The 24,922-nt window shown below is 36.1% G+C and overlaps 1 protein-coding gene across 1 annotated transcript; it reads left to right on the top strand.

The window, feature by feature from the left end:
- Positions 1–3,789: 3,789 nt before the first annotated feature.
- On the top strand, positions 3,790–4,626 carry LOC145685377 (uncharacterized). Its single transcript, XM_081757768.1, has one exon. The coding sequence runs from the start codon at positions 3,790–3,792 to the stop codon at positions 4,624–4,626; it is 837 nt and encodes a 278-aa protein (XP_081613894.1).
- The last annotated feature ends 20,296 nt before the right edge of the window (positions 4,627–24,922 follow it).

Below are 24,922 nucleotides of genomic sequence, written 5' to 3'. Positions count from 1 at the left end.
CTAAATTCTCCATCCATGACCAACTGCTTTGTCTCAGTACCTTAATTACAAATCAATTTAACAAAGGCTTTCCATGCCTGTCTCATTCTAATGGATTTAGAAAAAGCATTTGATAAAGTGTGGCACTATGGGCTAATTAAAAAACTGCAGTCATTCAAACTTCCCGTCTGCTATCTAAGGGTAATTTACTCTTTCATTACAAATCGCATTGCGTATGTCGCAGTTGGTAACACACTCTCTTGGCCCATTTTTCCGTTTATTGCAGTACCCCAGGGGTCTGCACTCAGCCCATTCTTATATATTCTTTACGCTTCCGACATTCCTTCAGTGCCACGAAATGTTTTCACATTCCAATATGCTGACGATACAGCTTTTCTTGCACTTGGCAACACTGTCCAGCAAATTAGTCTTGCTCTACAAACAACTCTCGACAATTTCATCAAGTGGTGCCAGAGATGGCATCTGACCGTTAACAATGACAGAACGCAAGAGTTGGTTTTACTACCACCTAACAGGCGTTCCAGGGTTTACCGAAACCCCACACTCTTACGAGTAACTGTTGATGGGTCATTGTACGCCCTACCAACACTGCTACGTACTTGGGCGTCATCTTCGATTCCAAGCTGACTTGGAATGCACATTGCAAAAATTAAGGGTTAAGGCTACTTTTCGATTAAATCTTTTACGTCGTCTCACAGGCACCACTTGGGGCCTCAAAGCAGATGTTTTACTTCACACCTATAAGATGTTTCTCCGCCCTTTACTCACTTTTGGACATACTGCCTGGTGCTATGCTTCTGCTTCCTTCTACGAAAACCTTTGCATATTGAAGCGTCATGCTATTCGACTAGCTCACCGACTTAAGCTTCCATATCCCACGTGGCTCACGTATCAACTTTCCAAAGCTCACAGAACACCTTGCACAACTCCGTATTCGGTACATTACTTCTCGCATTGAAACGGGCCATCCGCTATTCCTGAACATTCTTCAGTCTGATGCTGTCACTGATGCCGCATACCGCTACAAGCATTCTCCTTTAAATGTACTCATTTCCTTATATGTCCAACATGCAAACTCACAGAGGACGAACGTGACATCTATGCCATTTATATCATTCATGATCATATTCCTGATGTTTTTCCATCTTAGCACAGACATCCTCACAACGAATTACTCCCAGAAGCGACAGTCCTATTAGCGACAGGAACTGTTATCTGTCCTATGAGCGACCGATTCATTTACATCGAGATGGTGGAAGATGATATGAATCCCTCTCGTAAAACATGTTTGCCTCTGGCGTTATTAGCGTCCGAACAACTTTGCTATGAAAAATCTACGTGCCAGTGACACTGTTCGTCAGATATATTTTCCCTTTACTGTGAGTTCAAATAAAACTTACGTTAATTTTGAGATAGATTTGACATAAAGTATATCAAATAACGAGGAGACAACAGGGTTATTTCCATGAAAAGTATGTTCCTATGTAATTAATTATTGAAAATCCAATTGTAATATCCCCTTTCTTCAAAAGCTCTGCTTTCTGTATTTAATTTAATTCAAATCTAATTACTCACTAAGCAAAGCAATATATTTTATTTTGGAAAGCTTAAACCTGTAACAGTTTCGCTAATTATCTATTTTTTAGACTTCCTAAGACTCTACGAATAAAATGAGTAAAACATTTCAACAATAAAAGACAGCTTTTGAGATCAATTTTATCTGATTGGCTATTCCCAACCAAGCCCACCAATTACAATGCAGTTGACTCTAAACAATAAAAAAGGTAAACAAACTCTTTAAATTACCTTCCCTCCCTGTTGTAAGCTACCAAAACATAAACTAATTGCTTAATTTGCCTTCCTCCCTTGTTTTGACTTATACATAAAAGCTTGTCGTATAGCAATGTGATAGAATCCCTTATAGCTGGGTGAACTGTTGAGTCCTGCGAGAGATTTGAACTTGTGTAATAATTTCTTCGGATAAAGTGATTTTAGATTTCTTTGATATCTTCAAGTGGTGAGTACCTTGTTTTCGATTTCTTTCTTATGCCACAAATATATCCAAGCTAAACGTATGTTCCGTATCATTTTAACATGCAATTTTTAATTACATTAGAATCATAGACAGAGGTGGAGCTACCCTAATTATTTAGTTAGTTTTTCCCTTGATATAGTCAGTGTACTTATAGAAATGAATTAAAAAGTATAATATTATGAAGAACGTATAAAAGATTGTTAATGTAATAAGAACATTCTCACGTATTAAATTCAAGTGGAGCGTTTTTTTTTTTTTTTTTTTTTTTTTTTTTTTTTTTTTTTTTTTTTTTTACGAGAAGTGGTAATACTGCAATGTAATGTTGTGTTATTAGTTACTTGTACGTACTAGGTATAGTCATTGTGTAACTCATTGGTAGACATCGAATGTCAGTGTTAGAAAGAAATATAAGGAATTGTTTATAGACCTAAGGAGCCCTGAGGAGAATTTTTGCGGGGGCGGGCGAGATTTTTTGCAGGAACCTTTGAAGTTTCGGTACTGAACAAAATAACATTCCTTGTGGACTCGTAGAACAAGGAAGAGAGAATTTTTGAAAATATTTTTTGACAGAACAAACACAAATATTAGAATCAGGGTCTTCGGAATTTGTTCAGGGTTAAACTTTTTGTGAAATCGTTTATTTTCCATTCTTGCAGCCATATATAGGCCAACAGGTTTCAAACTATAAACTATCACAATCACAAGTAGGGTTCCTAGGCCTACCTATACGAGGTTGACCCATTCTGGGACAAATATTTACCGATAGGTCAGTGCATTCTCAATTGCATAGGGATGACTTAAGAAGTGAGAAACATACCCGCTAGCAGAAAGATTTATATATATAATGTTACAACTAAAGCGTGGATTCTAAACATTACATAATTAGTATCAGGGGCGCAAATCTGTCTTCAACATTGGGGGGGGGGGATTAGACTTTTTTTTTAAAGTGATGTTCAAAACATTTATGAAGCTGCAAATAATTCTATGGAGGATTAGGAGGCGGGCAGATTTGAGGCTTATTCTGGGAACACATCAATTTCATCTCACTTTCCTTGTTTCAATCGGACACAATTCATCACATTTCTTCACCCCCAAAAACACATTTCAAATCTGATTATTGGTGGAATAGTCCCCCAAGTTCCAAGATTGGAGGGGACATGTCCCTCTCATACCCCCAGGATTTGCGCCAGTGATTAGTATTCTTGCTACTGATATATATTTATAATTAATACTTGCAGATTTGTTATTTCCTTCTTCTTACCTAGTTCTTTCTTTTTTTTTTTTTAAATAGAAATAGAAATGGCGGAAATCGAAATTGTGCAGACTGTGAAGGGAAAACCGTCTGCCATTTACAGTGGTCATCAGTACCGCATTCATCGGATAAATCAGGACAATTCAATTAATTGGTTATGCCTAAAAGAAGAAACGGAGAAATGTGGTGGTCGTATTTTAGAGAAAGATGGTGTAGTGTTAAGGGCATCAAGCCACATTTGTAAGACGGATGTTGCTGCAATTAAGGTTCGAAAGAGTGTGTCAAATATGAAAAAACGTGCTCGAGATGATACTCAGTCTGTGTCAGCAATATATCGTGAAGAAATGGGTCCCATGATCCGTGTGGATATGATTTTGTTACTGAACTTCCATTGTTCTCTTCAGTTAAAAGTACCCTTTATCGCTTGAGACAAACTACACAAGGTTTAACAGGAGATCCAAAGAACGTACAGGATATTTATATTCCAGAAGCTGTTTCTAAAATGAGTGACAGTTCAAGTTTCCTTCTCTTTGATCATGGCAGGGATAATAGAATTTTAGCTTTTGCGACGACGAGAGGAAGGGAGGCTATGTCGATAGGAACCACGTTTTTCATGGATGGAACATTTAGAAGCTGTTGCAAATTATTTTCACAAATTTATACGATTCATGTAGATGTAAGTAGCACGCTGCAGGAGACCAATGTCATCCCTGTAGTGTATACTCTTTTACCCAATAGGAGGAAAGAAACATACAGTAAATTGTTTGAGCATTTGTGCACTTCTATACCCCTGTGGAAATCAAAATCCGTGATAATGGACTTCGAAGCAGGAGCTGTTTCAACTTTGAGGGCAGTATTTCCGGCAGTGGATGTCAATGGTTGTAATTACCATTTTAATCAGTGCATTTGGAGAAAAGTGCAAGATATCGGATTGGTAAGGGAGTACAAGGAAGACGCCGAAGTCAGATTTCACATAAGAATGTGTGCTGGTTTGGCATATTTGCCACCTGCACATGTTGATGACGGTTGGCTTTCTATTCAAGAAAGCTCCCCTATGAATGGTAAGCTTCAGGAGTTCTATGACTACTTTGTTGATACGTGGTTGGAGAATGCTCATATTACCGTTGAAATGTGGAACTGTTATCGAAAGAGGCATAGAACAAATAATGCAGTGGAGGGCTGGAATCATAAGCTTAATGCTTTGCTAGGAAAACCACATCCGAGCCTCATACATCTAATAACTGCTCTGAAGAACGAAGCTCAGCAAAACGATCTTTTGTACGATAGAAGGGTTCTGAATTTGGAGGGAAAAGAAAGAAAAGGGCATATGTACTGTTAGACCATAGGATATCTTCCATTCTCGATGAATACGAGCGTACACTGGATGTGAAGAAGTGTCTGCGGTCACTTGCGTATGTGTAAAAGCTCCAGTAATATTTTGTCCGTGTGTATGTGATAATTTTGACAGAACTGGTCAGCATATGTTAATGAGTGTGACTGGGACAACTGTGTGTATATATCATATAATTTTGACAAAGACTACCTACCGTAGTTTTCTAAGTGTGATAGGGAGCGCAGTTGACTGTACAGTGTACAGTATGTTCAAGATATATTTTAGATAAAAACTGCTTACTATAAATTAATAATTTTGACAAGGAAAGGAGGTGGCATAGGATAGGTATATGTGTATGTAGAGGTGTTTTCGACAGAGGACTGCTCAGTGTAAGTTCCTAAGCATGACAGAGACAGTTGCTCATGTGTATGTGTATTAGAGAGACTATTTATTCTGACAAATCCTGCTTTCCGCAACTTTTAAACGCGCCAACGCTATGACCAATACGTTGCCAGTCCCAAGCCTAGATAAAGTGTGAGGGGTAGTTAAGAAAAAATATTCTTTAAACGTTATTAATGCTTGCATGCAATGCTTATTAAAGAACGCTTTATACTTATGACTGTATGGGTAAAGTTACGTCTGAAATTTATTATTAAGCAAGAAGAATTTAAAAAGTAGAAGGAGGACTAATGAACTGTAAGTTTATATCTGATTAGGTGGGCGCGGTGGCTCAGTTGTAGAGCGTTTACCTCTAGTGCATGGGGTCCCTGGTTCGATTCCAGCTCCCGGCGTGTGCACTTTGTGGTGAACAAACACCATGCTCGTGGGTTTTCTCGGGTTCAGGAGCGTCATTTCAGACTTCGCTTAGAGGGGACAAGAACACCACCGACATAAGACTTTCACGGAGTACATGTATTCCTCAAACTCTTGGGGGGGGGGCAATTGCCCCCTCCTGTCCCTCCCTAAATGACACTTTTGCTTGGGTTTCTCCCGTTTGCTTCCACTTTCTTCATTCCACCATTTCATTCATTTCTCATGATCACCGTCTCTTTTAGCCTAATCGGCATAACCGTTGGACTCAATCTTAAAGATTTCGTTTCATTTTTATATCTGATTAATTGTTAAGGATATTTGTTAAGAAATTGTTTATGTCCACATGTTGTTTATTTGTAAAGGTATGTAAAGTAAGGGAAGGGACTGAAGTTTTTCCTGTAGGTATCTCATTAAGGTTTTTTTTTTAAATTGTTAATTGTTACAATTAATGCTCATTATAATTGTGAAACTTCTGGAAGAAATGAGAGTCTAGGAACGTAAATTTTTCATAGTATATTTTGTTTGGTTCTAAATCACACTAGCGCGAAAGAAATTAAAGAAGAGGGAACCTTATCTTCTTCTATTATCTTGGTATGAACGAATCGGTGACTCATAGAGCAGTTAACAGATCGAATCGGTCGCTCATAGGACAGTTAACAGTTCCTGTCGCTAGTAGGAGTGTCGCACGTGGGACGACACCCTCACAACTAACAAGAGCTTCCCCCTGTGATCATTCGTCCCGAGTCGCCCCGGGATAGAAGATTTAACCTGCATCTGTCTAACTAATTTCTATTTGTTTGTGATGTGCTGGCACTTCATCTCATCTTTGATTTACATTATCTTACATTTTGGATCACTTAAAATACTATCTCGCATTATACATACTTTCTTTTATATATTCTTGCACATTTGCACCTATGTATTCTTCACTTTATATTTCGCTATTCACATGATAACTTTTATCATCTTCTTGCCTTATTTAAATTATGTACTTTGTTAAATATTTACATTTGGCACCTTGATTGCACTGTTTTGTTTTGTGTACCTTGTAATAAAGATGAAAAATGAAATAAATAAAGAGCAATAAAATGATGATATAACTCCCTTCCAAAACTGATGCACAAATACCACTGTTAATAATCAAGCTTTCCTTAGACCATCGCATTCTTTTCAATAATATATATTTGTGTAGAAAATCACTTGCCAAAGAGAGGGCGTAACCCTCTGAGAGGCTGGAGAAGTATATAATTTTCCAGAAACACATGATTTGTGTAATTAGTAAAATTTCTTTTCTCCTTTCCGTTAAAAAAACGCTTTTATAGCATTTTAGTAGATAGATAGTTTGAGTTGTTGACAAATTATTTTCCACTTCTTAAGATCTTTGAACTCTATACGCTAATAAAATATGTGAAATTAAGTTAAATACTGTACACGATTATGCAATGTTATTTGTCCTGTAATTTTTGTATATCACATCAGAATTTAATGAATACCCACAAAGCAGTGCTGGGAAGTAAGTTTCCTAGTAACGCGTTACATTTTTTCAAAAGTAACTGTAACGGTAACGCGTTACAAATTTTTAAGTAACGTACCTAGTTTGCGTTACTTTTTTCGCGTTACATTTCGGACGAGTAACTACAATATATGTATTTTTTTTTTTCGGAAACAAATGTTTCTTTCCTGTAAGTGAATTTCTCAGAATGAAACAATCGAGCATGAACTACGTATGTCAGTGACCGACAGTCACAGACACACAGAGAAACAGGTAAGTTCGTAGTGCCACTTGCTGTTTTTGGAAGATGAGGACAGCCTTAGGGAAATCACGTGTACTGATTGCAAGCACCTGGAAGATTTTGTCGTAGATTTTGACAGCTCCAAATCAATACATTCAGTGAGTGAACTAGAAGTGAAGTGATACCGGTAGTCTATTTTACTTTGATTGGCGTTGTTTTTATAAAATGGAGAACGAAAATATTTTACCGTTCGAACATTTGAAAGAATACTTTTTTTCTTAAGAGCTGAGGATGATGGTGGACAGAATTTAAAAGTAAAGTGTCTGAAGTGCCCCGGCGGAAAATATTTATCAACAACTACGGTGGCATAATTAACGATTTACAGTAAGGTGTTAATATGAATAAACTGTATTCTGATGAGCAGGCCTACTTTATTACTAGAAAATAGTTTGCTTATGGTATGTAATATTCGAGTTCTTTCAGATCAGTTTGCTTATCCTACAGTCCCGTTGATTATAGAGTAGTGTAATGTTTCTCTATACTCTTTATTTTTAATTTTACATAACAACATTGTTATTATTATATAATTAGCTTAAGTCGAGTTTCGAGTCAAGTCAAGGTAATATCCTCGAGTCGAGTTCCGAGACGATTCAGTTTTTCGGTCGAGTTTCAAGTCCAATCGAGCTTGATAAATGGCTCGTTCGTTTTAAGTCGTCTTGAAATCATGGCCTGATTACACTGGAAAACGAAAACCATGAGAAATGTAAGCTAAACAGTAATATGGAATACTTTTAGTGTTGCTCACGAGAGGGGACACGGCTAGCATCTCGTCTCGTCTCGATAGCGAGACCACAAGAGATTTTTTATAACAAGCTCAGCTCGGCTCGGCTCAACTGAGAAGATGGCTCGAGCCGGCTCACTTGGTGTGAACCATCGGCTCGAGCTAGCTTGGTGTGGATGAGCCATTTGCTCGGTTCGGCTCAACTGAGCCGAGGGCTCTAGCCGAGTCGGTTGGGTGAGCTGTTGGCTTGGCTCACTTCTCGGTTCGAGTCGATAGTGAATGAGCTGTGAGCCGAGCTGCTCGAGTCGTTGACAATTCTAAACAGGGATGGTATCGTGACGAGACGAGACGAGACTTTGTACAGTCTCGGTCTCGTCTCGGTTTAAAAATAGCTGTCTGGGTCTCGTCTCGAGTTAAAAATCGCCGTCTCGGTCTCGGTCTCGTCTCGGTCAACAAATGCTTGTCTCGATCTCGGTCTCGGTCTCGAGGGCCAAATCTCGGTCTCGTCTCGAAAGTCTCGAAATAAATAGGTGAAATTAAAATTGTAAAAGTATTGTTATTGTAAAGTCTGTTGTTTCTGCTTCTTATTTTTGGCCTTATTCTTGACTTAGAATTATAGCATGGTGTACTTCTTCAGAGCTAAATTGCTAGCGCTGATGCCTTCCATGCGTGTGTTCCAGTTTCAATCATCAGTGGGTATATCATATCTGGGATAAAATTCTAATAGTAACCCATATTTTACTTTCAGCAAAAGACTTTCTCATATGGCCTCAGTACTGCCTATACAATTAAACTCTATTAAATTAACTTCAGTACTATACAGTAGTTTATTTCATTCATTAGAATAAGAATTGTTCAATACATTCTAACGGATAACGCAACACATAGCAGCATGAATGTATTTAATCGTACCGAAATTGAAATTTTACGATTTCTCATTTATTATCCAATACATTCTGTTTTGACTGTCATTTTAAAAACATAATATAACGTTCATTATCTGAACAAATAGGGTAAATCATTACTACAATATATTTTGTTTAAAATTGATCAAATGCTTTATTACCGTTTCACATCTACGTGCTTAATTGACACCTTATAACACGAAATTCCGGAACTGAACATTATCTGATATATATATATATATATATATATATATATATATATATATATATATATATATATATATATATATATATATATATATATATATATCTGAACATTAGTGGTAGACTATGTTAAGTCACTTTTTGGTCAAATTGAGTTAGAATACTTTTTTTAATAGACTATGTTCTTTCTAGTGGTGTAATAATGTAAGTCTAAAGCCATCTTACTACTTTCTAACTACTTAGTATAGTTTGAAAAACAGTATTATAGATCTTAGCTAAGGAACCGGTTTTTCGCTTCTCCTGTAAAATTACGAAATTATGACTTGGTTTAGTTTACCTCTGAGGTCTCGATATAAAAGCATCACCATCATCATAATCAAGCATTATCAATCCACTGCTGGATGAAGTGTTCCCAAGTTTTCTCTACAACTATCTATCTTGGGTAATTCTTTTTCAGGTTACTCCCCAGTGGTTCCTGATTTTGTCACAATTTCTTGTATGCGGACATTTCCTAGGCTGTTTTTATCACGTGGTATCCAATCTAAAATTGTTTTCGTCTATCGATCATAATTTCGTCTTGCAATATGTCCATCACATTTTCCGGTCTAGTTTAAACATTATTTCATTAGTACCAGTCATTAGTTGCCAAATAATTCATTTCTATATATTTGGGCTACAAATAGTTCATATCCTCTACTTTTGGAGCACAGGCACACTACTTTTTGATCTTCGGGTCTGGCAACACTGACTCAATTATTTAAATTAACAAAATGTAAGAACCCCCATTTGCTGTAATTAGTATTGTAAAAAACGGTTTTTTTCTGTGAAGTTTTTTTCAATAAAAAACATCGTTCTTTTTCATGTTTTTTTTTCAAATGTCTGTTTTTTTTCTGGCAACTATTATTTATTGATTTACGTTGCAGATTATTGAAATAATCAACAGAACTTGAGTCGAAGCTCTCGTAACTTACAAATCTTTTGTTTCTTTGTACCTATATACTAGCAAAATTATGTGATTATTCCTTTCGGCCCCAGGTCATTTTTGGCGTTTTCCTATATTTCCAATTAGTGCTTATTGCTCAAAAACCAATCATTCGATTTATATGGTTAAGGCCTTGTCTTTTAGAAAATGGATGTGACTATTTTTTGGTTTAAGTTGCATTGCAGTGTTGCCAATGGGTGGGAAATTATTGAGGGAAATGTAGGGGTGAAAATTTACAAAAAAATCCCTAACCGAATTTCAAAATTTTTTGTATCTAGTACCATGCTGCTATATGGATTCAAGTCACCTAAAAAATCTTTGGTGTCTTGACAAGGTACAGTGAAATCCTGAAGTCGCTGGCTTCCATTCAAAGAGGGAAAGAAAAAATTCTGTCATACACATCAAATTTTGACACTTTTTACGCCTCACAAGCAAAAATCAAATGGGGCCGGGGCTACAGCTTCTCTAATTATCCTATTGAAACTTTCTATGGTGCGTTCTGTAGGGCAAAAAGAAAGCATTCAGGTAGTGGTACGCTTGTTTCAATGTAGCCAGTAAGAGGGTAATAATAGAACTGAAAAAGGAAATTTTCCGAATTTTTCACCTAAAACCGGAATTAATTGTTTTGGCTGGAAACACTGCCAGAAGACAGATGAAAATTATCTGAAAATAAACCTTAGTATTCCAAGAATAAATCCTACAAATATCATGGCGATATATAACAAAGTAAGCATGAAATTAAAACAAAAAATCTCATTCTACCTCAGAAATTCACCATTTTCTTACCATTTCCAGAACATGGTTTATTATAAATCTCAACTGTACTTTTCCTAATTATTCTAGTGAATCTTTTTATAGTGCGCTGTGTAGGTTAAGGATGAGGCTGTTAGACACTGGTACGTTTGTTCGAATGTAGCAAACAAGAAGGAAATAATAGAATTAAAAAAGGGAATTTTTCCAAAATTTCCTCCTAACATCTGGAATTAAAATTTTCTGTAATTGGCAACACTACTATCAGACACACACAAACAATCTTAAAATAAGCTTTGGTATCCCTCTAATATATCCTACAAGTATTGTGACGATATCTAATAAAGTAAGCATGTCAATAAAAAATATCTCATTCTACCTTAAAAAAATCACGGTTATCTTCGCAATTAGAGAACAAGGTCTACTGTAAACCTCAACTGTACTTCCCCTAATTATCCTATTGAAACTGTCTATAGTGCGTCGTGTAGAGTAAAGACGAGACTTCCAGATACTGGTACGTTTGGTCCGATATAGCCAACAAGAGGAAAATAATAAAGACAAAACTGATAATTTTTCCAAAATTTCCCCCTAAAATCTGGAATTAAAATTTTCCGTAGCTGGTAACACTGCTACCAGACAGACGCAAACTATCTTAAATTAAACATTGGTACACCACTAATATATCCTACATGTATTATGGCGATATTTAAGGAACAAAACTTCTAATTACCAAAAATATATTACGGTAAAGAGAAAAGTAGGAAAAAACTAGAAAAATCAACGGTTAGAACTTAAATACGAATATTTCGTGCCTTCCCTAATTACCCCATTGTAACGATCTGTACTTTCGTTTGTTAAGTAAGGACAAATGTTCGATTGGCGTAAGTTGACTTACACTCGGACGCACAGGTACGGATTTATAAACAAAAATTTCTAATTTTTTGCCCAAGTTTAGGAAAATTTTAATATCCCTAATTGGCAACACTGCGCGCATGCCCGTCCAATTGATGTCAACAGTTAGGTATCCATCCGAGGTATCTACCTTGCAAGTCTTAAGGAGGTCTTTCTTCAACGAAGGAAGCTACAAGGAAAAAAGAAGTAAAGGAAATTCGAAATTAGAAAACTCTCGAATTTTTGACGGGTGAAATTTGAGAAGGAAATTCGACAAAAAATGAATATGATAAACTATAGTCCAACCATATTTTGCAATAATATTATCCCGATATCTTAATTAGTGTCCACACAGAAGCGGATTAAACAAATGACACACCCGTGTGTGCCACTTTGGCCACCTGGGCCACCGAGTATACATTCGATTACTTTTTTTTTTTTTGACTACCAACTCGTGTTGTTGTAGTTATAGTCTCGACTAATAATAATATCGTTGTTGTAAACAATAACTTTATAAGGAAAATTTTCTCTCCTTTTTACATCTTAGTTCCAACACTGCTGGTGAGAAATGCAGGGTGTTTCAAAATGAATTTTGGGGTTTTAAGTCTTCGTAGTACTTATTACATTTTACGTACAATTATAAGCAATGCATCAAGTAAAAGAGCACCTCAAACAGTCTTTGCTACAAGTGTTCAAATGTGAGATTCATTCGTCACACGGCACACATCTAGTCGTTAAGCGAAAAAGGCCCATAAACTTTCTGCCATATGGCACAAAACACATTCAATTTAGGGGAGTCTCGTTTCAAGTGTACCATCTCCTGAGGGTTTGCTGACGGCCAGATATAAACATTATGAGTGTTCACATTAGCTCTTAGGTGAAATGTCGATTTTTCACACGATCCAGAAAATCTTCATTGTTATGCAGCAATATTTCACTTGCGAAATTGGCACGTAAACCGTAGTCTGTAGGCTTTAGACCTGTAGCAACTGCAAACGATAAGGACGTAGTTGCAAGCGTCTTCTTAATATTCTTCACACAGACGGTTGCACTGTACAGATTCAGTCTTTATTAAAACATAAAAAACTTTCTGCTCTCTAGTCTCCATCTTTGCTGCTTGCTCTTTCTAACGGCAGACAGAAGAAAAATGCATGTACATACGTGCGTACGAAACTGTTTGAGTTACTCTTTCATTTGATATAATATTTATAATTGTAAGTTAATTGTAATAGATACTACAAAGTTTCAAAACCCTAATATTAATTTTGAAACACCCTGCATTACTTCAAATTGTGTCATCCTATATTCATGTCTTTTATATACATATCATCAGGGCCGTTCCTAGTCAATTTGTCGCCCCATGCAATGGCATAATTTGCCGCCTCCCCCTTCCTCCAGAAAGAACAAATCTTAAAAGTCATAATTTTAAGTATGCTACTCCAGCATGAACAACAAAGATAAGGGTAAGTGCAGTTGCACTCAGAAAGGCTTAAATACTTACTAAAAATGCAATCCCGTTGTGTCTGTTTTTTTAATATTAATCTATTATGTTAGTGAAAGATAAAGCAAACACACCTGCAGAGGAAAGATGGTAATCCTTTTTATAGAATTCACTATCGAGCTTCAATCTCAACGTATCAGTTTGCAATTCCAGTGTAACTAGCTCTTTTATCTTGATTTCTCTTCTATATCTGTTAACATTTTTTAAAAAACTTGTTTCTATCTTCAATGATAAGGAACTTGTTTCTGACAAAAACAAGACTAGTTGTCATATCAAAACGGTGATAACTTACTAAATGGAACAGATATTCACTACTATTCGAGAATTGAATTCTTGCATTTGGCAACAATCAAACAATTTGTGCTCGGATTTATTCGACCATTTGCTTTAGCATTGTCCATGTGGCCTTAAACTAATGCAACCTAAACAAAATTTATGAATGTAGTATTCAAATAGCTCAGCTTAGTAAATGTAACTACCATCATCATGAAGTCTGTTTTCAACATGAAATATTTAATTTAAATAATATACTTATGACAGATTTTGCCGGACCATCCAAACTTGCCACTCCACGCAAATGCACGTGTTGCATATATGGTAGAGCCGGCTCTGCATATCATATATATCTAGTCGACAAATTATTTATATATGACATTTAGAAAAATACTATTAGGCAAATTAATATTAGTTTTTACCTTTAGACAAATTATTTGAATTTTATGCTGTTCGTGACATTATTTTCGTACTTATTAAAGGCCTGCTTTCACGAAAAAACAAAATTTCATTTCTACTTTTATTTCTTAGTTGATATTGATGAAAACTGCTGAAACCCGAATTGTTAATAGGTATGGTATTCATGTAAATTGTAAAATTTTAGTAGGGTATCAGTATGTAGTGTTTAATTTATGTTGCATTTTACGGTGATTATACCTACATAAAAATATTTAATACTTAAATAGACGTAAGATGCATTACAAATGACTATTTAAAAAAAAACGAAATTTAGAAAAAAACGAGAGGCAATGTTTTTTTTCTAAAAAACGTACATTTCTGAAAAAATACGAACCGTTTTTTTTTCTATTTACAACACTAGCTGTAATGGCTAGTACGCTTGATTTTGGTTCGCATCGTCCCGATTTCGATTCCCGGTGGCGGTAATGTTCAACGACCGAAGTTTTTCGGATTCCACTATGATCAGCAACTCCACGTCTCCTTTAGCCGCCCTAGCATAATCGTGAGACGTTAAAACAAAACAAACCAAAAATCAACACAATGTGTATTACTAACTGTAAGTCTTTGAATAATTGCATATAGCTATATGGTATGGAGTTTGAGGTGGTCGGTGGTCAAACTATAACAAATGAAATGCAGTTAGGGTGTAATTAAAAGTTTAATAAAGCAGTGTTTTAATCTAAAAAATACACCAGGCCTAAGGCTTAGGGAGAACAACTAGTGCTCCTGAAAAGTTGTCAGTTACGTTTAATTTTAGTTACAATTTGCTTTTACATGGATTGCTGGAACGAAAACTTTGACATTAACATTATAAGTAGCCCAAAGACTGTGAAAAACATCGTGTTTTGAGAACATTCTTGCACCATAAAACAAATTACGAGTAATTTTAAAATATTTTGCACTTTAGCTACGTTATTTGCACTATATTTATAATAATGTTTAGCAATTTATTTAAGTTCGCAACACTGCTTAAAATAATGTAACTGTGACTTGTAATTTAAACTACTGAACACTAATGTTATAATGTCCCTGCCATTTAAGTTATTAGAGATCTCCAAAATGTTGATGTTAGTGATATGTATTGTCCTTTGTTGTGCTTTTGTGGTTTAATTTAATATCTAAATTAGAAATGTGTAGAGCTCTTTCGTGGTTAAGCAGTTAGCCTATGGCGTGAGATATCCGGGTTAGATTCCCGGCGGGAGCTCATGTGGTTTAGATTCAATGTTAATCAGTAGGGTCAGTCTCATATAACCTCGCTGCTGATAGAGCCGTTAAACTAAATTAAAAATGAAATGAAATTTTGCATTCGGTTTTTCTGAGAATCTCCAATCGCCTTAATTGCTGCAGTTGAAATCGGGTAATAACGGTGGGAGAGCATTTCCCCCAATTTTATATATTTTCCTAAATTATCTATTAAACACATTCAGATTTTTTATACGGGTAGAACATAATTTTTTGTTTTGTCGAAGATTAGAGAATTTCTCCTTTAATTTTGGGGTTAAAATTATGAGAAAGACGTTCGCATGATTCAACAATGCACATCACTAATAATAGTGCCATTTAGTCTGTTTGCATGATGTTTATGAACTTTATGGCGTGATTCACCACCATTCATTACACGGTTGTTTCTTTCATTGAAGCACTAAGTTTTTGTTCATTGCACTGGGGAGTAATATCTGGTGGTAGTATGTGAAGTACAGTTCGTTTATAATATTAGAGGTATTTGAGACATAGAACAAACGTGTCAAAATGATGGTAAGTTACATTGTAACTGTACATAGGCTAATTAAATATCATATATCAAACAAAGTTATTATCAGTAGAAGAGACAAGAGTTGAAGTTGTCTCGTCTCGAAAATGTACCGGGAAATTAATGTGTTGTCTCGGAAAGTGTACCTGTTCGTATTGAACGATCTTTGTCTCGCCTTGTATCTCGTTATAAAAATTCTATCTTGCTTTGTCTTGTCGGCAACCCTAATTGTCAAACGCTAATTTTAAAAAGAGATAAATAATAAGAGGTAGGAATGTCTTTAAAATTTGACTTGTGTTTGTGTAAGAGAAAAGTTATGATGACTGCCTATCTGAATAACCATTAAATAAAAAAGTTTCAACATTCTAACATAGTAACAACATTCTAGTATATCAACTTTTTATCCTGGAACCGAATCAACTCACAATTCAAAGCACTCGGTAGCTAATGATTATGGTTGTGTTTTTAACATTATATCCATTAAAAATAGAAAGCTGCCTATGTTGCATTGCCTATTACTGTAATATTTTCTCTCTTTTGTAATATATGAACCTCTTGACTCTATTACTGGAAGCTGTGTTTAGTTACACGATTTCAAATCACAGTAAAATAAAATAAGGAGTGAGGAGGTGTTAGAATGTTCATTTCTTCGTTGACACATTAACTATACTTCATCTTGTGAGACAACATAATCACACATGGTAATACAAAGGCTCCCCACCCTATTCACTACTACTTGGAGTGACAGCACCACGTGGGATTTTCTAGTATAGCTACCGACAGTCATACATGACGCAATACATTCACATTAACGTTTTCCAGCACTGGCTAATGGTTCCTGCCTGTCGACAATAATGTTTGGTATTAACCACTGCCATCCATTTTAGCGATGACAAGGTGAAAAGGCACGGCGCGTATGCTGAGGACATAAATTACCAAGAAGCTTGGAGGGAGGCTCTTCTTCTGATGAGAAGAGTTGGGAGAGGTCAACGGTCTGTCCTATACAGTCTCTGCAGTCATCTTCGTGTGCAGTTAAAAGCTCTTCTCTGAGTTACACGCTCATAACTTTGTCTTATCTGCCGCACAGCTCTCAGTGTTTCCATTGCTGTGTCCTCGCATGGAAAGCGTGGTCTGTGGGATGCACACAAAGTTACGACATCGTAATTCTTCTGAGTGTTCCATAAAGTAGTTCGCAAGGTTATGACGATTGGGGGATTAAAGAACGGGTCTTACGTATACCTCGTGTTTTATATATATAGTGCGTATACGGGTCCTCCTCCTCTTCCTTCAGCCCCTATCTTCAAGTGATTTAAGCGACTTCTTTTTCTTCCACTATAAAAGCAGACTCTTCAAGCATATTGAAGCTGTTTCATATAACGTGTTTCACTGACATAAGTGGAAACTTTTCCTCTGCTAAAAAGAGTTCAACTAAATTTCTCACTATCTTTATAGTATGTGCAAGAGAACCCTTTTTCATAATAAAAAGGAAGAATGTAAACATCCATTATAATACATTTTACAAGAAAAAAATAACCTAATATATGTGAGAAATATCTTCAAACGTACTAATGATACATATAAACTACTAAATATAAATTATTCCTGCATGGAGCATTACAAAATTCATAATGAAATCTTTTTTTAAAGTCAGTGTTACAGTCTACCGTAAAGTATATCTCAACGTACATATTTGCTATCGTCATAATACTAGTGTTATGCCAAATACTGAAAGGCCTCTTTTGTCAACTGAAAATTCCCATTGCACTAGAACTCCCTGCTTTAGTGTAGCCATTACTCTCTTTAACATCGTCCATTAGTGTTGACCACGAAACAAGAAAAAAAGATTTTCTCGTCTCATAAATTTTATGTAAGTCTCGTCTCGTCTTGATTCTTGAATAATAGTTTCTCGTCTCGCTCCGAATCTGGAAAACGTGTTCTCGTATCTTTTCGTTTTTTAAATGTATGTTCACAATCACAATATTTTCTTCTTCTTCTTCTTCTTCTTCTTCTTCTTCTTCTTCTTATTATTATTATTATTATTATTATTATTATTATTATTATTATTATTATTATTATTATTATTATTATTATTAAATATTCAGCCTTTTTGCAGCTCCTGGGACAAATGAGTTTTTTATTGCCTGGAAATGTTCTTTCCACATTTCCAGCTTCCTCTTCCTCTTTTAACTTCCAATATTTTCTTCTATATTTCAAATCATCAACCACTTGTCTTCTTCTCCCTATTCATCGCTTTCCTTCCATCTTACCTTCTATGGCGGTATGAAGAAGACAATTTCTTTGCAAGACATGTTCAACCCAATTGCTGCCTAGAAGTGTCCTTTTGTCCTACCATCCGTTTTAAAACATCTTTGTTTATTGCTCTCTCTCTCTCTCTCTGTTCATATTATTTTCTCCATTTTCCTCCAACTCCACATTTTGAAACTCTCCAAATATTTCTTCTCTAACTGCCTTAATGTCTAAGCCTCTGAAACATACGATCCAATGCTTTATATAGCTCTTGACCAACTACTTTCTTAGTTTAATACTAAACCTGCTAGTTAAGAGTGATCTTTTCTTGATGAATGCTTCTTTGGTTAGGGCTATTCTTGACCTAATCTCTTTGATGCAGTAAATGTCTCTCATCAAAATACTTCCCAGATACTTGAAATTAGGACCTCTTCAAGTTCTCTTTGTTCTATTTTGACCCGTAAGGGTGGGTTTTCACCAGGAGATATTCTCATGACTTTCGACTTTTCGATGTTAATTTCCATTCCATATCAGCGTACGCGCCTTTGGCGTGGGAGACCCGGGTTCGATTCCCGGCGGGAGCTCATGTGGTTCGGATTCCACGTTAATCAGTAGGTCCACGTCTCATATAGCCTCGCTGCTGAACGGGACGTTAAACTCAAAATCAACTCAACTCAACTCCATTCCATATCTATTACCGTTCATAATCTATTAACTGATATTTTCCTAAATTCATCCAAAAGTTATAAGAATCATTCCGCGTCACCAAAGGTTCACAAAGGGTGTGATATAACAACATTTAAACCTGGAATATATTGTGTAATGATCTTGCATATCTTCCAACATTCTTCATTGTGTTGATACAATCAGAAAATCAATTTATAGTTTTCATACTATGAATCACGTAACACCAAACTAGTGTTTCAGATCGAAGACATGGATGAACTGGTGTTGCCTACAAGGCTCGTAAGGTTTGTAGTTTGGTCTTGATTCCCGTCTCGTCTCGAATATAAGAAGATATTTCTCGTCTCGGTTTCGAGATGAGAATCGATACTAGGCGAGAAATTTCTGATCTCGTAGACAACACTGTTTACAATCTTATTCCTTCTATCTCATTCCTCAGAAGTAAATTTATTTTTAAATACCTAGGTAATGTCTTAACCAATTTAATTTCCCCTTTTTAACTATCTAAAATACTGATTTCTTTCCCGTATCCGTCACTCTTTTATTATTTTTTCATCCTATAATAGCCTACCATGATAGCCAAATAAGTTTGTGGTGGACAACATCGTTTCCATGGGTTTTCTCGGGGTACTCCCGTTTCCTCCCGCTTTCTTATTCCACCAATTCTTCCATTATCATTAACTTCCCGTAATCACCGTCTCCCTTAGCCTAACAGGCATAATCGTGAGACCTTAATCTGAAATATTTCATTTCATTTTCCAATATCCTCCGTACTTCTTATACACATTTCAAATTCTCCCAGTTACTCTTTTGTAGTGTCCACATTAAATTAGTTAGAAAGTATGTTAAAGTTCCTTGTTAAGTTAGTCCTTCTTCAATATTTAGGCGTAGTAGGTGTGTCACTGTCGACTGAAAGCAAGAAATTCATGTTATTATTCAGTTCAAAATCTTTTATGTTCGCGAATTCTGTGGAGGAATTTGAAAAAGTATAAAACGATAATCATGCCTTGTCGTACTGTATGGTTGTGAAACATAATCGCTTACTTTGAGGAAAGAACTCAGACTGCAAGTATTTGTTTATAAAATCCTGAGGTGAATATTCAGACACAAATGGAATGGGCAGAGGCGCCCTCAGAAATTTTTGTTGGGATGGACCAAGCTTGGGGGTGGAAGTACATCAATCTGCATATTTTAGCGTGGTTGAAATATGCCCCGATCAATCCTGGAATAGAAAAAGTGTGTTAGATTTTTTTTAAAGTACTGTATGATCAAAGACAACAACTTGAAAACATGCCTAGTTATCATGTGGTATCCCAATTAAGGTTTCTCGCTAAGGCCATATCCACTTTCTTGCTTTTAGTGAATAACTTAAGACAATGATAAATATAAAGAATGTAGAATGTAAGAAAAATGTAGAAAATATAGAGTAAGACGGTATTGTATGAACTAATGATTGTTTCCAATCATTTCGTATAGCATATACATTTTGGTGCCAACAATTATAACGTCAGAAACTTCACATCCAAATTTCTGATCTACAAGAAAATATTTGCTTTGGAAACAGTTATTAATTTGTTTGGCAGCCATTTATAGATACTTATTGGCTTACTTTCTATGTTTTTGATATTCTTCATTCTCTATAAGCTATTCACTAAAATTCAGAAAAACTGGAATAAGGTTAGCGAGAAACCTTAATTATCCCTTGTGACCAATACCAAAAAAGGTATTAATTAAAATATACACATTTAATCTACTCATTCGAAACTGACAAATTTCTTATATTGCTGTTATTATATTTACGAGTTTTCGAATACAAATGAAATGAATATTAGTCTATACTTTCTTTTTCTTTCTTTCTTTCTTTTTTAATAATTTTAGCAAACAACGATCAGGTATGTTTTGAGATTATTTAAACACTAAGTATGACTTAATTTCAGTTTTAGCAACTCATTGAACTTTATCTTCATTATCTCGAGTTAGATCTTTAGTTTAGTGCCTATTTTATGAATTATTGGACTGCATTGGACTGTAAGTGTGTATTGGACTGCCTACTTTCCATGATTTTAGTACCTGAATATCTGGTCTCTATAGAGCGTCCCACTCTTAGATTGTAGTACAGAGTAAATGGAGCGCGCTGTTGCCACATTTCTTCCGCCGTATGTTTTCTTTCGAAGAAAGAACAAGAAAGAAAGAGTGATGAGTCTGTAAATAAATCCTTCTTAAATTCATATATTTTCAACTCTTTTATCATTCCACTCGCGCAAATTCATTTAGAACGACGAATTGGAGGGTACGAAATAACAGTCTAGCAGTTGTGTGTTAGAAGTTTTTTTATTTTAATGATGGTTTATAAATCGTTGAAATAAAATTTTGATGGAAGCAATACGAAATCGAGAGAACATATGAAACGAACAGAAAACATATGATTGAAATAAATGGCAGGCTAAACAGTTCTAAACAGAAATTTCCTGCACCCATTGTGCGGAAAACTAAGGAACAGCAGTGGGTAAGATACTGCTACTGAAGTTGGATAAGAATGAAAACTGGAGTAGGGTGATAGTGATAAGTGACGAGAAAATGTGACGTGCGAGAACGCTCATTCGTCTGTGTACGCAAAATATCCGCTAATTCAATTCCGTTTGTCAAACAAGTTACATAATAACGTATATTGTGAAGGCGGCTTCTCCCCACTTCCGATGTTTAAGACTGTATCATGAAGGACGTGCTAGAGGGTATGGTGGCAGGAAAAAGAGGGAGGGGCGAAAAGAGACTACAATTACTGGACGATATCAAACTAGAAAAACCATGCGTAAAGACGAAGTAGTTAACCCAAGACCGTGGATCGTGGAAGCTTCTGAGTTGCAGCAAGTGATCTGCCAATAAAATATGATGATGATGATGATGGCATATGCAATGGTGAATAGGAACTGAACCTCCTAGTTTCTATACTCACTTCTGACACCTCAGACACACAATATCAGTCTGGAAACAGAAGAAGAATGAAAATAAACCCCATTATATCCGTTCTAAACAAACGCGCAAGTTGTGACTTTAAATCACGTATAGTGACAGCCAACAAGATACAAATCATTGGGCGAGGAAACAAAACCAAACAGAATTATCAAACCCTGCTTCCTAAAGAAGCCAGGTGGGGGGGGGGGGGGGAGAATAAAGAGGCCTTTCATTCTGCTTTGTAAGCTCATAAAGTTATTTGTTATGAACGCTTTTGTCATTTTCATCTGTGTATTCAAAGTAAATAAGAGAAGTGGAATTGCAAACGAAACTAACTTTTATTGTCAAAATTGTCAGCATCTGAAACAGCATTATAAGGACTACATGCGAACCATAATGAATCAATTACAAACTAATAGCTTTTTATCACCAGGAGTAAGTAGTGGAACGTAAGATTGAGTGGAGTTGACGCAACGTTTTTCGTAGGTGAGGTCCAGGATTTGATTTTGCGAATATGCTTCCGTTAAGCAGTAGATTCGTGCTCGCATAGCATCAACAGTAAACATTCATCGGTATAGCACAATACTCTACATCAGTAACTTTAAAACAAACATTATAAGGAAAATACCATTGGCAAAATTTGTCACTGCCTTTCTTCTGGTCAGATGCGTGCGCTTTGGAAAGTTGACTCTTAACACTAAAAGTCATAAAACCTAAGTAAAGAAAGATATCGACCTGCAATTTGTTTTAAAAATAACTTCAATCCTTTCTCAATATTTTTCTCGCTTTGCACCCCCACCTAACCTGAAAAATAAAAAAAGTTTCTCACTAGTCAACTTTTTAGATATTGCATTGCAATAGTATACGCACTTTCTCTTACATTTTATTTTTTATTTTAAAATTCAAAAAGTTTTTTGAATGCAAACTTTTCCAACATTGGCACCAAATATGGTGTTAATAGCTGTATAAGTTTCAATGTTGTATCTCTTAGAGTTCCGAATTTATGACGTGATATATTTAACGCGACGTTAGAATTTGCCATTAGCAAGATTTCACTCTTTCAATGTGTTTCAATACTTGAAAATTCTTCTGGATGTGAGAAAAACAGATTATTTGATAGAGAATACAATGTTCTACAATAATTTATTCATACCTAGTAAAAGAAACTATTTCTAAAATTCAGGCTAAGTTTGGCAACAATGGGCATAAGGAAAAGCATTGCCATTTACTCCTGTACTGCAATCTAAGGGTGGGACGCTCTATAGCAATGGTATTACTAGATCCCTTCTATTTCAAGTGTGCCCCTGTTGGTGCTGCTGTCGATGTGTGTTTTCCGGTACCTCCCTCGAAAGAGGAGTGACAAGTTACTGTAGCCGACAATATTTGGAATCGGACAGGGTTGCCACAATGAATTATTTCACGGGCTTCACTGTGCACTGTCTTGTTAGCTGTTCTAAGTAGTCTGCAATCTTCACTCGCCAAAATCAAACGACTGAATGACAAATTGCCAATACAGTCGAGATCATTCACTTCTTTCCCCAAAGCAAAGGCAAGATTTCCTCCGTAAGAGGGAGGTGGGGTGGGACCGAAGTATATTTCACATATTTTCCGAAGGCACACTTGAAATAGAAAGGCTCTAACTCTTTCAAACGCGGGGCTACGGTGGCTCAGTGGTAGAGCGTTCGCCTGTGGTGCATGGGGTCCCAGGTGAACTTTGTGGTTGACAAACATCCTGTGTGTTGGTTTCTCGGGATTCTCTCGTTTCCTCTCAAGTTTTTCATTCCACCATTTCATTCATTTCTTCATTTGATTCATTTCTCAAAATCACCGTTTCCTTTAGCCTAGCCGGCATAACGTGGGACGTAAAACTCAAAACTTTCATTTCATTTTCATTTCTTTCAAACTCTTTGTACTGGGACGGACGATCGTTCGAAGTCAAGACATACAAGTTACGAGTCAGGTGCATTATTTCTTAACTTCATCAAATTGGGTGGTATTTGATCTACATCTTGAAAATCCGAACGGAAAACCTGATTTTTGAATCAAATTTAGGCGTATTCCTCGTTTTTAATATCTAAGAACAGGATGTGGTCATCCTGAACGTTTTTTTGGTTCTTAAAATGAAAAATAAGACGAGCTGCACGTATAATCTAGCTTCTTCCTTCCTGCTACAGCTGTAGGTAGTGTGGCAATATCAATGGGAGAACAGCCAATGGAAAAAGACAAGGGGGAACCAGCAAAATAGAGAGGAGAAAAAATCTCTGAAGGAAAATGTTAGATCTGGTGTACGAGTTAGTTCCGGTACTGATGAAATGGATCACATCTTGAAAATTCAAAGAAAGCCGTTTGCGGTCTGCCAGCACTTGTTTTCTGTCAGGGATTCGTTGATGCTCTGTTGAACAAGATAACCACTGCGGGATACTTTGATGTGTCGCTACCGTGTAACACCAGGTTAACATCACAGGACATTGAACAGAATTGGGGCTGCCAGGGAATAAAACAGTTTATTCTTTTTTTGTTTCCTTTCTTTTTAAAGTGAAAAAAGAAATTGTTGTTTGTCTGGAGAATTGCCCTATCTTCTTCGCTCCTGTCTTCTCTAATTCATTAACTCATGACAAAATGGAAAACGAAACCTCTTCCCCTTACGTCTTTTACGCTCTGTCTACTTATTACAAATAACCTTAAGTCAGGGGCATGACAGTGCAATTGAAGATAATGGCGGACATTTTAAATAAATGACGATCTACAACAGTATTTTGCAACCCTCTTAGCAGTATGATCCAATTTTCAAATTTACATGGGTTAAAATGCTAAACTCAGTGCTCTAAACGGAGATTGAGTTTCATAAATGTAATAAGTGAAGTATGGTTCGCACATCGCCTCCCATTTATATTATTCCTGGTTTTATAGTTCGGAGTTCGATACCTCTTAATTAAGCAGCTTCCCAATTGTCTAATTATTCTGCACCTATTGAAGTCAATTCCATACACTGTTTCAGAGAATCGAACCTATGACCATGTGTACCAAAGACGCGTGAATAGTGTAGAGGTACTATACATCCCGGAATTTCCAGGATCATACCAGAATCGACATTGCTTTCCGGCGTCCCGAAAATAAATTTGGGACGCATAAATATCCCAGTTTTCGATGAAAAAGAGTAAAAGTTTTTTTTTTTTCTGTACGTTATTAAAGATTTTCTTTAGTTTAAGTTTTGAACATAGCAACTCAAAACACAAGGAGTGTTAAACAGACAAACTCATGAAATAATTTTTGTATTCTCTTTACACCTGTCTAGAGATCAGAAGTTTATATTTAAACCTTATAATATTGGCTTCCACCAGTGACGACGCCAGTTTTATTTGGGAAGGGTGGCAAGC

This window comes from Thermobia domestica, chromosome 5, assembly GCF_964235325.1.
Source record: "Thermobia domestica chromosome 5, izTheDome1.hap1.1, whole genome shotgun sequence".
NCBI lineage: Eukaryota > Metazoa > Arthropoda > Insecta > Zygentoma > Lepismatidae > Thermobia > Thermobia domestica.
This window is presented reverse-complemented; position numbering and strand designations above follow the sequence as displayed.